The 16,618-nt window shown below is 44.5% G+C and overlaps 1 protein-coding gene across 2 annotated transcripts in view; it reads right to left on the bottom strand.

Moving 5' to 3' along the window:
- Positions 1–14,870, bottom strand: part of LOC121709565 (collectin-12-like) — a 35,634-nt gene extending 20,764 nt beyond the window's left edge. Inside the window, exons 1-2 of one of the 2 annotated variants that reach the window (XM_042093039.1) lie at positions 14,408–14,870; positions 11,394–11,444 (exon numbers count right to left, since the gene is read on the bottom strand). In XM_042093039.1, coding sequence (XP_041948973.1) covers positions 11,394–11,444; positions 14,408–14,414 — 58 coding nt within the window. In that variant the 5' untranslated portion in view covers positions 14,415–14,870. The remainder of the gene's footprint in view (positions 1–11,393; positions 11,445–14,407) is intronic. The other variant, XM_042093048.1, reaches the window with a different exon arrangement.
- Between the last annotated feature and the right edge of the window lie 1,748 nt (positions 14,871–16,618).

Here is a 16,618-nt window from a genome sequence, read left to right as displayed (position 1 = left end):
AGAGAGAGAGAGAGAACTTTAATCGCTAAAAAAATCAACCAATTTGGCTTCATTATCAGATTTGTGTGCTGATGTAATTGTACTTCAGTTGAGGCCCATACGTTTTTTGCTTTCTTTTTTTCAGGGATACATTAACGGTCAAGTTTGTGGGTCTAGTGACCATTTATCTAATCAATAAGCAGCAAATGTTGGTTCCCAAGCACATACTCCCCATAATGGTTGAGATATAACACATCAGCCAGCTGTCATGGTGCACAACTCCAACATAGGTTTTCTTGGCAGCAGAGAGTAGTCATCAAATCCACTTAGCCAGAAGCTTTCCGTGTACTCAAAATTCTGAGAAAGGAAATGTATTTGAGCAGAACTTCTCAGAAAACAAGAGGTAAAATCTATTCTATATGTGACAATGCTGTGTGGCAATGTATGTGTTCTATGCGACTGACTAAACCTCAGAGTTAATTAGAGGTAAGAAAATTAAAAGGAATCTCACACTCTCTCTCTCTCTCTCACACACACACACACACACACACACACACACACACACATTTCATGGCCTTCACCTATTAAACAAAGCCTGCATAGAGAGCCACATGTGGTCTCCTGCCGTGGACGGTCATACCTCAACCTTTTACAATGAGGCATGGAGTTGAACAACGGCAAGGGTGGAATGCTGCCAGGGTGTCCCAGTCAACCAGCTTGCAGTGGCTGGGCTGAGGCCAGGAAGTTCCCCGCGAGTAAATAAACAGGTCCTGCGCCTCCAAGGAGCTGAGCTATGGTGAAACACAACTCACTGACTCACTGTCGCATGACTACACAAAAATAAAAAAAAAACAGAACAGATGGAGAGCGAATAGACGGAGTTTTGGACACGGACAGAATGGAGGGATTTTGGGAAAGTATCTGTTTGTGGTTAGGACCGTTCTAATAATATTTGTTTGTTATGTGTGTGTGTGTGTGTGGGTGGGTGTTTGTGGGTAGGTGGGTGGTATGCACAACAGGGGGTGGGGGGGTGGAAGGGGGTGTATTGTGTAAAAATGTTTCAACATTGCCTGATGTGGGGTGTTGTTTTGAGATGAGGTAGGGAGAGAGCTCTGCTGGGCTCATGGGAGATGGGGAGAGGGGAGTGGGGATGGGTGAGTGGGTGAGCAGCCAGGGGGGAGTGGAGCTCAGCTCAGCAGAGGCCAACACTGATGCCTGTAAAACAGCTGTGTTTCATTTGGAGCTCAGGAAGTCGGTCAAAGAAAATTCCTGTACTTCTCCTCTGTGCTTTTTCTTCATCCTCGTCTCTTCGTGTACCTGGAATAAGACTCTTTCTCGCCTGGCCAGGTCGGACAAACCGCCGGTGGTGGAAATTTCCATGGCAACCAAGGGACAGTTTTTGCTCATAAAAAAGTCTGGATGACTTATAGACAGTGTCTCTGAACGCATACAGACGAAAAAGTGCAATGCATTACTCCAAGCTGACACACCGAATAAACAGACACACAGTCGCAGATGACAGAAAAGCTACAAATCCCCCCTGTTTACAACTTCATGGATATAGTTTCAAATCTATGGCCACCTCCGATGTAATTACACTATAAAAGTTCCAATTACATCAAAAGCTGCAACTACTATATGACTTCTTGCCAAAACATTCAACAGAACAAACAATCCAATGAGCAAAAACTAAGGAAGAGTGCAGTGGGTTTAATGAAGCACAGCTATGGAGAAACATATACATCCATTTTGACTGTTCAATCAGTGAGGAGTGATGAGATGATTTGAAGGATGATCTGACAAAGACTATGCAAACATAAATAGCTGAGAGGCCTGAGCAGTGGTGGAAGATAAACTAGAAGCAAATGAAACACCCTCCCTGGCATCCGAGGCCTGTGGATATTAGTCAGGACAGTCCAGCAGGGTTCAGAGACACAGTATCAGCACAAATCAGCACAAGGGCCTTTCATGAGCTGGGTTGCTTAGTAACAACAGGACCTTTTCGCCCTCTCGTGTTGAACAGAAACACAAACCCTCTCCCCAGGGAGCTCACGCAGCAGAGTGAAATTAAACAGGGCACATACGCTGCCAAAACATTCATTCAGTTGCACCTCCACATCAGCCGCGGATACGGGGAAAAGCCTCGAGTGCCTCATGGAGCGATGCCGCAGTTACACAAGTAACACGCAGCGCGAGCACCCTATGCAACCTCCCATACAGAGTTCACCCTAACGGGCCCAATCAAACTTGTCCATTAACAACGTCTCCAAGGAATGTTAACAAGTGAGCACTCCCAGAGGGGTAGACAGGTCACAGAGGCAAACAGCCACATTACAACACATTCCTAAAACCCTGTCTGCAAAACTGCTGAGCACGGATAGCATGCAAGGCTAACATCTTTTTTTTTTTCACATGCTTACAGGTTTATGACACTTTAAATAGGCATGGTCCCTGGCCCATCTGGTGCTTATTAAGGAGGGGGAAAATCAAAGAGTGTATGAGAACATTTGATACATCACCCTCTATGCCAGGCATGCAAGAACAAACATCTAAAATGTCAGCTCGTTTTACAATTTGGATGCTGGGGGAATGCTTTGGTTAATGGGGCCTTTGTAGAAATGACTTCCTCAGCATGCAGAAAAAACAGAGATTTGTGGAGACGGGGTAGGGGGTCGCTGTTGCTTGGGGTACTAATAACGCGCATGACCTTGTGTCTAGTCAGGAGACTTCTTTCTATTGTAGCCCTGTTTTTGCATGCTGTGTGTCGTCTCCCACGGAGGCTCTGAGCTAGTTCAGAAGCTGAGTAAGCTAAATGCTTGTGGTAATATGGAAAGATGTGGAAATGCACATTGACTCAGCAAGTGGGTTCTAGACCACTTCAAAACATAGCCATAAATAGCTTAGATGGATCTGTTACTAACTAGGTCAACTTTGGTCAAGAAGTGTCTGCTAAATGTAATGTAAAAATAATAATAATAATAACTAACCAGCACACTTCAAACTTCTATTCCTTAAGTCTAGTAGAACTGAACTACTCCAATGAGCAATCTTGTTGCTTTTTCTTAGTGTTATGTCTTAAGTCTCAAACCCATATTGCATATAAGAAAACACAGGCTTTAGTGGATAGGAATGAAAAACATGGACTTTTTGTATTCAACATTTCAGCTAAACACCACAAAACGTTTTTGTATTCATTCAAACCCCGATGTGGGACCGTGTCAGACCACCACTGCACAAACATCACTCACTCACTCCCTCCCTCTCATAGCCTGCAACTATTCCTGGTGACATCAGGCGGATGGGGAAAAATAAAAGCCGCCTCTCGTGTGTGTAGCAATAGGGACCCTGGCACAGTCACCGGCCCACGTGTGGCCTGTTTTAGGCTACAATTGTTTCATGATGTGATAGAGGAGGCCATGCGCCAAAAAATAAAAAACGAGAATGAAAGAAGTCTTTAAAAAAATCCTTGTTAGGAATCAGACGGCTAAAAGTTCTTGGGTTCATGACAGGCCATCCACAGAGAAACCACAACAGCACCATGACAGCTGAAAGTGGCTTTGTTCATTTGGAAGGGAGATAAACGCATTCGGTGTCAGGCGTCAGGCATTCAGGCTTGATGACTGTTCAAAAGTGAGCGAGGTTCTGTAAGACTCTTGGTGTCAGATACAACCGTTTGGACAGACAAAGAGGCCACATATGATGCAGTCATAGTGGAGGGGGACTGTGTGTCTCTCCAGGATCCATCTGCCCTGTGTTATCTTAAGACAAAAAGCACCAAATGGATCATTTGTCTAAATCTGGCAAAAGACAGACAGAAGGAGAGAGAGAGAGAGAGAGAGAGAGAGAGAGGGTGGCAGTCAACCAGCAGCTACCAGAACACTTTCTCTATGTTGCTATGACTGCAGAAGTGAAGCACAAACATACACAAAGTTGGACAAACATGTCACTCTGAATAGAGGCTACACAAGGTAAGAGCATTGACAAGATACATAAACATTTAGAATGATCCACATAAACATGACACTGTTATATGTGGCTGTGTACATCCTCTGCAGTGCTTCAAATGTTCACACAGATTACACACATAGCTTTGTGTGGAGTAGGCCTCCCACAGAGCTGTTGATGACGATCACTAATAAACATACTTTGCCAATTACACAATGAACATTCCAAGTTAACCCCAAACACAACTCAAGAGCCCATTTCACACAGCACACAACGTTGACAACACACTGCAAAACAACACAGTTGCTAAACGCTGCTCTCCAAGCACCTGCATCAACAGAGTCGGAGGTGCACAGTCGGACTTGACAGTGGGATGCATAAAACACACACAGACACATAAACACATGCACACGCACCTAAACATACAAACAAATAGTGTGCATGCAAGCACACAAACACACACACACACACACACACACACACACACACACAAACTCTTCAAACACTCAAACATGCACACGCACACACACAACCACATACCACTATTAGCTATCACTTATGTCATACTCAAGTACTACCAGTCGCAAACAGATGTCCTTCGAGTGCATTACTGATAAGCATTTGAACGCAGCCCAGGCTAGAGAGAGATGTTGAGTAAGCACATGACCCCTGTATCTTGACCTCTTTGACTTCGGCCGATAGAGAAAGAGAGAGGGGGGGGGGGGGGGGGGGGGGGGGGTGAGGGGGCAGATCAGAGAAGTTCATACCCTCATTAGCACCAGCCTGGAAGCCAGGACCAGGCCCTGGGGACTCCGCAATGGCCTAGCTCAGCGCTTTCGTCATCGCTGGAGACCTCAATGGCTCCAGAGAGAGAGAGAGAAAGAAAGAGAGACATAACTGGCAATGGCAATATGTGATGACGGCTGATGACACCCCCATGCTCGACCGCTAACAAAAGGGTGCGCGGGGGATCAGCTTGGCAGTGCTGCCGTGGCGCCCGTCCCAGCCCACGCACCCCCAGGCCCCCCGTGTCTCCCCCCGCCGTGGTGAAGGCAGCGAGGGCCTCGGCGGGGAGAGTTTGCTCGATGAGAAATCCTCTGCCGTGCCACCATCATTCACGTTCCATGCACTGCGAACAACAGTGTGCGGGGCCATAAACTCACTTTATTGGCCTGCAGGAAACAGGGCCAGCAGTGGCTCCACCCCGGCGTGTTTTCAGGGCTGGCATGTATAGAGTGAGGTCATTTCCAGGAAAGCAGGAACACATGCCTGCCCCCAGCACCCCCCCCCCACACACACACACACATAAATGAGGCTACGGTACCTCATACTAGAGAGCTGATGAGGCCGGGGGGGGGGGTTGCATACTGGCGTAATTACACAGGTTCCACTGGGAGGACTAAAAGGCTTCATCCAGCGATGTGCTCCTTTCATTCAAACTGGACAAAATACAAATACTGTAAGCTCGCACCTGGTCTCCTTCCAGAGCATGCTATGTCAGTCCAGCATCAACAGCTTACGAAGTAAGAAAAGAAGGCCACACTTCTGCAGAGTCGGGGGTAAAAGTTCATTTTTGACACTGAGTCAAAGAAAAATTCAACTTACCACACCGAAAGGGAGCATATTGGGCTTCGTTACACAAGAGAGGACAACAATAGGGGGCGTCTGTTGCATGAGCTAGCTCTGAGGGCTCACTAATAGGAGTAAATCATGTTTTCTGTCAATAGACTTTTACGCCATCGATGGCTTTGTTAAGTAACCGTTAAGTGATCAGTTTTCCACATCTGGTTTAACACCCTGCAGCTCGGCTTGGCCCAACACATACCAGGAACACAAAAGGGTCAGGCCTGTTACAGTAAGAGCGCTGGAACTGCTAACCATGAGTCACTTTGAAGCACTTTCATGTATCCCTCACACCCCCACAACCATCACCACAGAACAAAAATAAAAAAATAAAAAAACACTGGCAGGCTTTGTGTTACCATGGCTGCTATTCTCAACTAAATTTGTTTTATTTGTCTCAAGTTTGGTGCTGTGGAGAAGGAGGATTTGCCCTAAGCTGCATCAGCCCTCTCCCCGACTGCACATAAACACTAAAGAACACAAACACCATGGCGGCGGTGTGCGATTACTGAAATGAATGTTGTTTCTACACACGAGTCAAATGGAAACAGCACTGCTGCTTGCAGCAACCAAAAAGCAGCTGCGGAAAATAAAACATTTTTACAGGGACCAAAAAAAATAAAAAAAATAGAAGTGTATATGTTCCAGTTCCACAATACATTGTTGACATCTAAGGCTAAAAACCACCAATAGTGTTTGGAGTCCTTGAGCCCCTTTGCTGGCCGCAGCCTGGCAGTGTTTGGTCCAGCTGCTGTGGGCCAGAGCGGGACTGTGCTGCGGCTAGCAAAGCCTCAGCTGGTGGGTGGCCCACCACCGCAGAGACGGAGTTCCGACGCAATCAATAGCCATCTCGCTGGAGGTCTGTCTTCAAGAGGAAGACGGAGAGATGGAGAAAGATGGAGATGGAGCGAGAGAGAGAGAGAGAGAGAGAGAGAGTAGAAGAGGCCCACCCTGACAAAAGCCAGAGCCACCAGAGAGCACTCACAGGCATCATCACCTCGTGCAGCCAATAAAACCACAGGACTTAAGCCTCTCTCTCTCCCTCTCCCCTTCTCCCTCTCTCTCTCTCCCTCTCCCTCTCCTCTTCTCCCTCAGACAGACAGACAGACAGGACTCCTAACCGAGAGCTTGGCGGCAGAGCACCATGCTAATCTACCAGCCCTAGTGCCCATGTCCATCTCAGTTTACAAACACCACCAATGATGACTGTACAGAAAAAGAGAAGAGTACAAAACAAAACCTTCCCATCTGGGCTTTGGATGTCACTGGAATGTAAATAAGAAAGCCACATTACTAACAGGGAGTTTAGTCTTAATGTAAACAGTGGGACACTTTAATAAATCATTACAAGCACAGCCCCCAGAGGCTAATCAAGAGCCCTGGCCAGCTCCATTAACTGATGCAGAGATCAAGACAGAGTTGAGCTTGGACTTCCCTTATCTAACTCGGGCACGCAAACGCAAATGTCTTGATAGAACTACATAAAACTAGTGACTGAAGCTTAGGTCTGATTATTCTCTCTCTCTGGCTTACAGACATTTGAACTCGGGGGGTGTCAATGGATATCAAATGAACGTGATGAAGATAATGACCAGCGTTGGACTTGCAGTCTGTTATGTATCTAGGCATGCGAGTGAGCGGCCTGACAAATGAAATGCTGGTGATATGCATACTGTGTAGATCTTCCAAAAGCTGAACAAACAAACCGTGAGTGTGGTCTAATTATTCTCCGCACTCTTGCACCTCCATTAATGTACTTCTCTTTCAATAGGGAAAAAACAAAACACAAGCTAGAAAAATACTGTGAGGCCTCCTGACTGACAGCCAAAATAATCAAAGCTTCAGAGACAAAGGCACCATGCCTCTGTGCTGGCCAGCTCCGAAAATGTGATCACCAGCAGGGGCTTTGAATCAGAGCAGTGCGCAGGGGAAGAAAAAATACATATACGCATCTTTCTTTTGCTCCGTTTTTCGTTTTTTTTTTTTTTTTTTTTTTTTTCAGCACAGGAAGCAGAGAGTTGATTTTGGACGTCTCGTGTGCCAAAAGACTTTCATTAATATATCAGACACAGTGCAGCACTTTCGGGGCAGCCTTTTATTGGTACGGCCGAAAAAGAAAAAGGCCCTAGCTCCATCACTAACATGTGTGTTGTTCTTGAACCGGAGCCAAGTCCTGCTGAGCAGGAGAGGTGCTCGGGACATCCATCATGCGAGCAAGACACCCTATCGCATGACGCCTTGTTACAGGGGTGATGTTTGTGGGTGAGAGCATCCCCTGGGGGGGGGGGGGGGGCGCATGCACGGTGGAGGAACGGTCAAGGAAACACTGCCTTCACCCCACACTGCAGTGGCCAGGCAAGCCGGTGGCGGCCCGGGTAATCCTCGACGGACATACTGGGTTACAGATGGGGGCGCTTTATGGCCTGTATTTATACTCGTCCGATGTGAGCTTAACGTGAGATGTTTAGTGACGTTTGGGTTGCCTCTGATGCATTACGACCACCTACTAGTGTAACTGATCCCTCTTCAGCCGTATCTGTGACCAGAGCCTTAGAGCGTCTCTCTCTGGTCAAGTGGCCAGATGTTAGAGCTGGTCATCGGCACGAATCTGTGCGGCCTATTGCTTTTGAGCCTGCATACTTTCAGGTCTTCTGAAAAGCCTACAGTTGTTAGCGTGAAGTCCTGCTTTAGCCAGGATCCAAACATCTGTTTGTTGGGGCTAATATTAGTTTCCCCCCCCTCCCTTTTTTCATGAGCCTTCACTCATTGGCTCAAATGGGCTTTTAAGGACTCAAATTCCACCAGTTTGACCTGGCTCTGACCCTGGCCATTCCCTCTAACATTCTCCCCAGAATCTTCATGGTCTGCTCGGCAAACCTCCTGCTGGGATGCTGTGATTTGTGCCCTGGCTGGGCCTGGATCTGTGTTCATAAAGAACACCCTGTCCTCTCCCAGACCCGCCAGTACCACTCTCCTGATCATTAAGACAGATGGCCCAGATAAGGCTAAAGAGCCCTTCAGACAGATGGGGAGCTTAACCTGGGGGACCATGGTGGCATTTGAGATAAACGAATGTTCTGCTCATTTTCTCTTTCTCTGTCTGCCTGTCTTTCTCCTCTATCTTTTTCCTTCTTAATCTATCTCCCTATGTCTCCCCTCCATATTGAAAACACAAGCATGTAGTATTTCATCGGAACGATTGAGCACAAAAGTGCATGAAGAGCCCGGGGGTGGTACAATAAGCATTCTGAAAACATTCTCCTCCAGTAATAAACTTGTCTCAAATTAAAACCACTTGCTGTTTGTCTAACTGGCAAACCATAGAGACGAGCGTCTCTGCTGGCAGACCCTGGCGGACTAAAAATGGCAGCGCGGTGCAAGAGCTGCCTCCGAGATGTCGCCTGGAACAGAACCCCCCCCAGAGAACTCAAACCCCTATCTGGCCATCACAAGGCCTGCGGCTAACGCCTTCCACCCACACACGTTCATCTGCTAATCATTTTGTAATCATTTTCCAATCAAACTTGCCGAGACCCCCGGAGCCAAACGCTGTAAAGGTACACTCTGTTCCAGCTCCCCCGACCACAAAATCCACTTGCTTATAGCCTCTCTGTGCCAGGCACAGTGGTGAGACTTTAAACTCAGAGCACACTGTGAAATCTGGAAAACTAAAAGAGCTGACTAGAATGACAAGTTTGTCCAGAGTTCCCTTGATTTTTTTTTTTTTTTTATGATTTATTTTTTTTGCCTGAGTAGAACAGGATTTGAATTTTTCCATTCCACTTTCTCATAGCCCTGCACAACACCATGCGTAGTAGTGGTGGTGGTGGGAGGGGGGTAGCAGTCGAGAGGTGCTATGGGACACCTTGTTTCCACTGGCAGGGTACCCACCCTTCGGGCAGACGCCCCTCGCCTCACCACTTCCTCTCCGCACAGCCTCTGTGCTGACTCAGCTGGGCCTCCAAGATCTGGCCTCTCCTGAGACTGGGCCCTCCCTTCGTCTTCCCACCAAATGGACTTCATCCGCTCACACTCAGCCCACTTCTTCACTGCTGGGGAACAGAGACGCAGCTCTCCCTGCACGACGGTGATATCCTCACTCGCGGAACGTACCTATCAGAGAACCCGGAGGTGCAATCTCTCATGACTTCTTCTATCGTGCAGAGCATGTGCGAGGAGGCAGTGCCAGTTACGTGCGAGGTGAATGAGGTGCTGCCTGACGTGCTCTCTGAGCAAATGAAGGGTGTATACATGTCCACACCACTAGTTGACAGGGTTTTTAAGGCGCTTGCATGACAGGTGTTTCCAGACACACGGTTCTGATTATTGCTGTTGTGCCATGGATGACAGACCTAGTGATAAAGACAAGTCTTTATTTTGAGAAGACGTTCTGAATGGTGACCATCGGTGTGTTTTGCGCCAGGTGGTAGTGTGTTTTGCGCCAGTGTATGAACATTCCTTCTGTGGAACTTCACTATGATCTGGGTTGACATGAATGAGCACAACTCATTCATGTCACCAATGCCTTTTAAGAAAAATAACAAAATAACAAAATAATCAAGCGCCACACACAGCCATGGTACTGTATGAATTCAGTCTTAGGAGAACTGCACACCAAGAGGGACCCTGCACCCCATTTCAGCAGAGCACGTCAACAGGCCATAAGGAAAGAAAGAAATAAAACATGTATCCATGCAGAACAGGCACATGTATTGTAATAAGCTGAGTTCAAACATGAGCAAAGCCATGTGTTGCTTTCCTTTTTCACTTAGCTGTTGATTTTGGTTTGGTGGTTTTAGTTTTCAGTCAAACAGAAAACAGTTCAGAAAAGTACAGAAATGGCCACTATTGTTGTTCACTGACCAGGAATGTCAATGACAATGGCATTGTTACCCCCAAACTAATGATTGGGCTATAGAAACCTCAGAATATTTTGATGGTTCTTTTTGAATTTTTGAACTGTTGTATGCTTCCACCATACATTTTGTTTGGTTAAGCCATAGTGACGCTTCATTCCATTCAGTGTGTGTGTGTGTGTGTGTGTGTGTGTGTGTGTGTGTGTGTGTGTGTGTGTGTGTGTGTGTGTGTGTGTGTGAAAATCTAGGATATTCAAATGATGTGTGAAAAACATCAGAGTGTGAAATTTCATATAAGGAAACAGTTTTAAACAGAGATTTGTGGATGGCTTTCTGCTTCACAAGTTCAACCTCAAGGCAGCTAGTTGGCTGAGGCTAAAGCCTGTCTCATTGGATCAGATTCTTCACATTTGCCAGGTGTTACTTTGTCCAGAACCAGGATTAGCCCAAACAATCAGCTTCAGCTATCTGTGGGACAGAGCACTGACTTAGAGAAATCAGTCTGAAGATAAGCCTTCATTCAGACTACAGTCTGCAAACTGCAGCGCTTCAACTCTTCATCATGGTGAGACAAATAGGGCCTGGGCCCTTGAGTGTGTGTGTTAAGACCTCTGGCAAAAGAAGCACTTCATACTGCTTTGATGTAAATTCAAGTTATAGGCACGCACACACAGCAGATAAATCTGTCAGTGTTGTAAACGCAAACTGAACAATGCTAGAGGTGAATTCAAAACAAAGCAGGAGAGAGAAATGCATGAGTAAAATCCCTTCTTCATTCTTTGGCGCACTTATCTCCCTGATGATGTTAGCATGTGCTCCTTCAAACAGCTGCAATGGTGGTCAGGACATGACCTCTTGCTACTTTTAGCCTGTTCTATCCTTTTGGCATAATAAATCTTTTGTTTTTTCTCCTAATAAGTTCAATATGTTGTCATCAACAATACTGCTTAAGTGCTTTTGTGTCCCCAGTCTGCGTAGCTGTTTACTCACCAAACCTCTTGTAGCCAAAAGACTGCACTTCCTCCTCATCTGCAAAGTCGTCTGTAAAAATGATGACAGTAACAGGCCTGTTAGATACCTTAATAAATACATTGGAGCACTCTGGGTTGCACTCTCTGTGCATAAAACATATGCTATATAAATAGGGACTTACTTACTTACTAATAGTAAATGGTCTTTGCGAATTTGCAAACATTTGAGTAATATTGTTTGTAATAGCACATGTTATATAAGACATATAATAACTTTTTGAACGGAAAGCAACTCTGTATTGTGGATCATTTTAAGAACTGGGGACAAGAGATGGTCAAAAATCAATACTGTGATTTTACAATCTCACTTAAGAGTTGTTTAACTGCAGGGCAAGTTTTCAGAGTCTTCAGTTGGTGCCAGCAGTCTGGAAACTATCAAAATATATGGTACAGGATGTTATTATTCAGAGGTCATAATTCTTTGTTCGCGCATGTGGTCGCTTGTAACAGTTCTGCAGATCAAAATAACACTAAGAAGAGTGGACATTGTCCCTCTGCAGGTTAACGAAACCACAGCATCACCACATCCTCTGTAGGAAAAGCAAGGCTCCTTGCTTTTTGGGACTCCATCTCTTGGCCTCGCTGTCAGCCAATAGGCGCCTTTCATGTGGCTAGGCAGCTCATGGGAAAGGACAGGGGTGACTTCAGGAGGTTTTATGTGTCATTGTCCGTGGCCAGAGAAAATAAAGAGAGCACACATGTTTCTCAAGTTCCAGGCCAATACAAGCCCCCTCCCCAATACTAAACCGAGGGGGTACACGGCACCAGAGAGAACCCCAACAGTGACCGACCTGAGGTCTTGCTGTCCCACCAACTAGACAAGCTCTAAGGTTCATCTCAACCGAGAACAAACAGCAAGATTCTGGAAATGGAAATCGTAGGAGCTCTGAGGAGCTTGTTGAGATCCAAGGCCAAGGAATGGAGGGATAATGTTAGCATTAATCAGGACTCTCTCTCCTCACCATCTGGCTCTGTTCATGGAGTCTGTAATCTTTCCATCTTGATCTTTTGAGAAGAATGTGTACTTTAGAGGTTTCTTCAGGAAAATTCTAAACAAGGCACTAACTCCCAGGTTGCTTTTGTCACAGGATCTATTCATATTAACCATCAAGCCATCAAGCAGTTGTACAACCAAGATGCATTTCTGTATAGGGGAACTGGAGGGTACACCAACATAACATTTGAAATCAACTTTCAGTTACTGTAACTAATAAAGTCTATCCTTATCAGTTAGAAATATCACAATGCTACTTGCCTATCAGATGTAAGACTAAGTATAATCACTTGAAAATTAAACTTTGTGGTTAATGCAAGAGTGTTGTTAGTAGGTAGGTTATAGGCAACATGGTGACCTATGACATGCCTTAAAATATTGTGCTACTGATATATATGCATAATTCCAACTGCTAAAAATATACAACTATATCTTTTCTTTTTGATATATCCTTATATCATAATCTTAGACAGATTATTTGCTCTCATTTGAGAGAAATTTAAACAAGAAATGCTGACTAAATGTAGTTCTCCATCTGAAACTAATTTTGGTAGTCCTATTTCAGCACTCATCCCTGGGTGACAAATGACATTTCAAGGCTCTTTGTCTTCTTTCCTAAGTTAGAAATGACTTTATCTGGCAATTATTTACAACCGCATCTGTATGCGAATGCTCATCTGATAATCACATCATGTTTTGTCTTTATTGAACTTTATGTGTATATCATCTAAAAGTATTAAAAATAACAAAATGAGAGCTTTTTGAGGCAGGAATCACACTTGAAGCAAATAAATAGGCCTACTGTATAATGTGCCATTACAATGTAAAGGTATTTTAATACTTGCTAAAATTCCATGTTTCTTGGGTAAAAAAACACTTCATTTTCCACCAGATGGCAGCATAGTCATAGGCCTACATCTACCAACATTATGGAAGAAGACAAACTTAACATATCTGTGTGTTGTCGGGTGACGCGTTATTTTGAAAATGATTACATTCTTTCCATTTAGGTCACACAATAATATTTTTACTTCAGAGCGATGGGAATGTTATTCGTTTGTCAACTCCTTAAAAATGGACAACACAACCCAAGTCAGCCTTCTTGGAATGCCACATGGAAATAATCGAATTCCACTGTCGTCTCATCTTCATGCGTGGGGGTTAACACTTAACTCTTTAGGTCTACACGTGGATTTTTCGATAACATTACGCGCTACCTATCAAAGTTTGCTTGGAAATTATGCACTTTTTGGCTTCAGGTTTCAGGTCAGATCATGGCTCTTTTAGCATAAGGCTACTTTTCTATCGACCAATTGTACCAGACGAACTTCACTTGGAAATGTCAGTGTCAGCATCTTCGAGACTTGCATCAGAGGTCGTGAATACAGTGGAGCTTTTCTTTTAATTATATAATCCTGACTCAATATTTCCCGGCCCTTCGCATGCACCTCTTACGCTTCTGGTCTCTCTGAATTCATCCTACAACTAACGGTATCGAAGCATTTCAAATAGCCTCGTAGGCCTACTCCGCGGTTACAAATATTTCGGCGAACAAGCACGTTCAATTTAACAATAGGCGTAAGCAACTGCAAGGTAAGTTAGGCTAGAATTAAGTTTTCAGGGCATAACAATACGGAGATTTGGTAATAATTCCAAATGCAAAAATGTTTGGAGTAACACAAACATTTTTAATCCAGAATTGTTATGCACAAGCTAACTTGTTCCTTTAAACTTCTCTTCCTCAAAATGTCTTCTAGCTCCATTAAAAATGCAAACAATTCCACAACCTTGTCCCCACGAGCGTTTAATCGCATCCAGATGTCACACACACACAGGAGTTGTACTCATGTCTCAAGAGAAAGAAAAGAGTATTCCATTGACAAACCTACTAGTTTGAACAGAGTTGTGAGGCACTTTCAGTCCTGTTTTCAAAATGTAAGTGATACTGGCATAATTTTATAAACAGCGTCACCCCTTACCTTTCATCGTGTTTCACAGAGATGCACCGTTTCTGAGCGACACTTGGGTCCGTCGTCACATCTATTGCATAGCAATAGCATTGGCTCAAGAGTGTCACAAGAGCGCAGATACACTCTCAGACCACTGTCTCCTTGTTCATGCAGTGGCACACCTTAGAAAAAGTCCCAAAAACTTAGGGGGAAACAGATGGATGCCAGCCACCCACCTGAAGCATTCGCTTTCTTTGACCTCCCGGACTTGAAAAAGGGGAGCCTGGAAGAATAGAGAGTAAATGGATACCTACAAAAATACTAGGCTATAATTAAAAACTAAACTTCTATTTAGGTGACGTGTATACTCTCTCCCGTTGAAGTTCGCATTCGCTTTCAAAGGAGCGTAAGTAAGGGTGGGTGTCTCTATTCTAGCGCAGAGCCTGCACACGGCGAGCGAGCGACCACAAAAACAGTTGGAAGATGGAAAAGGAAGTGGGGAGCCCGTAGGGTTTCAGGGAGACCACGTGTTTTCTTCATTTGTGCAAGCCTTGTCCATGTCTTATTGGAGAACCAGGTGAGGACCATGACCTGAACAAGACTGCATTGTCTGGCACTGGCACAAGAAAAAAAAAAATCATGATTGGATGCAAAGATAAATAAGTGTTTCCACATTTATAATGTCATCTATATCCCCATCCCCTTATAGAATGGTAAACATTTCAGTGCATTTTTATACTGGGTTTACAAAAGGTTTCAGAATGGATACATTCATCCTTAAAACATTCAAATTATACTTTGGAGTAGCTGCAGTGGAAGGACACATTTAGACAGGAAACAAAAAATTGCTTCAATGTGAATGGTTTTTATAACATGTATATATCTATTCAGAAAAGATGGCTGGTAGCTCTAGTTGTAGACGTATCTACGGTATTGGGTGCTCTTGGATAAGGGGGATCAGTCCATTATAAGAAAGATATCAATCCAGGCACTCCAAATACGGTGACAGTGCAGGATATGGATAATCTACGTCATATTAAAAAGCCAACATGTTTCGACCTAACTCAGAGGTCTTCATAAGGGCATGATATTCACAACTTAGGGCATAGGCCTCACCTAGTGACATGAGGTCATGATTCTAAAGGTACGCATCACACCATGGTGCCCTCCCCATAGAGTAAACACCATAGCTCAACAGGTATTTAGACCAGGATACTCCATAACATTTACGTGATGTATCCAGAAAGACTCTCTGCCCTCAGTTGTGAATACTAAGCCCTGATTAAGACCTCTGAGTTAAGTCGAAACATGTTGGCTTTATAATATGAAGTAGCCAGTTACAAGAAAGGCTTTTTAAAATTATCCACATCCCTTCTTCGCTGTCACCATATTGGGAGTGCCTGGACTGATATCTTTCTTATAATGTATCTAACTGTTGAACAGCAACAAAAAATAACTTCTGTCAACTGTAACATCTCACAAAGTATAAAGAAGACGTCACACCTTGATAAGTTACACTGCAGGTGCTGCTAGCTATTTCACAAAGTGCAGCTAAGTATGAAAAAGAAAAATAGTGCAACTGCAACACAGATCCAAACTGATCAAAACATCAGCTCATCAATAAACTGGTTGGCGTTCGTAAGCGAGCACTGTTAAGCGCTAAACGACAACAACATCAACAACATATCCCTGGCTGTGTGTGGAGCCAAGGCTTCCTGTGGTTTAGAATGAAACAAGGCACATTGCCATCTCTGAGAGTATCTTCAAATCCAGCCCTGGCCTCAGTAATCTCATAGGCCATACTAACCAGCAAAGGACAGAAATTTCACACACTTATTGTTTAATAGGTTACCATGTTCTATCACATACTTGCATATATTTAACTCATGCAATACACTTTACAAGTGACAGCACACTGTCAAAACGTCAAGGCAATCAAGAATCAGTCATGACGATATATTTCAGCCTATTAGGTTGATGTTTCAGCCATGGATTGAATATCCTTTCAGACCTAATTCAGAGGAGATGCTGTGCCCACTCATGATGTGGTCTTTTGTGGTTTACCTTTACATGAGTCTGGCACAGGTATGCAGCGCTGAAGATAAGCCAGTTATAAAAAACAGGTGGGAATGGGGTTAGCTGAGCCCAGGCCTGGCTAGGCTCTTGGCTGTTTCTGATTAGCAGGCCGAGACGACTATTTTCTGGGTCAAGGCTTTGAGAAAAGGGCACATTTTAATGAGC

Source organism: Alosa sapidissima, chromosome 1, assembly GCF_018492685.1.
Source record: "Alosa sapidissima isolate fAloSap1 chromosome 1, fAloSap1.pri, whole genome shotgun sequence".
Taxonomy (NCBI): Eukaryota; Metazoa; Chordata; class Actinopteri; order Clupeiformes; family Clupeidae; genus Alosa; species Alosa sapidissima.
Note: the sequence above shows the minus strand (reverse complement) of the source record. Positions and strands in the feature narration are given on the sequence as shown.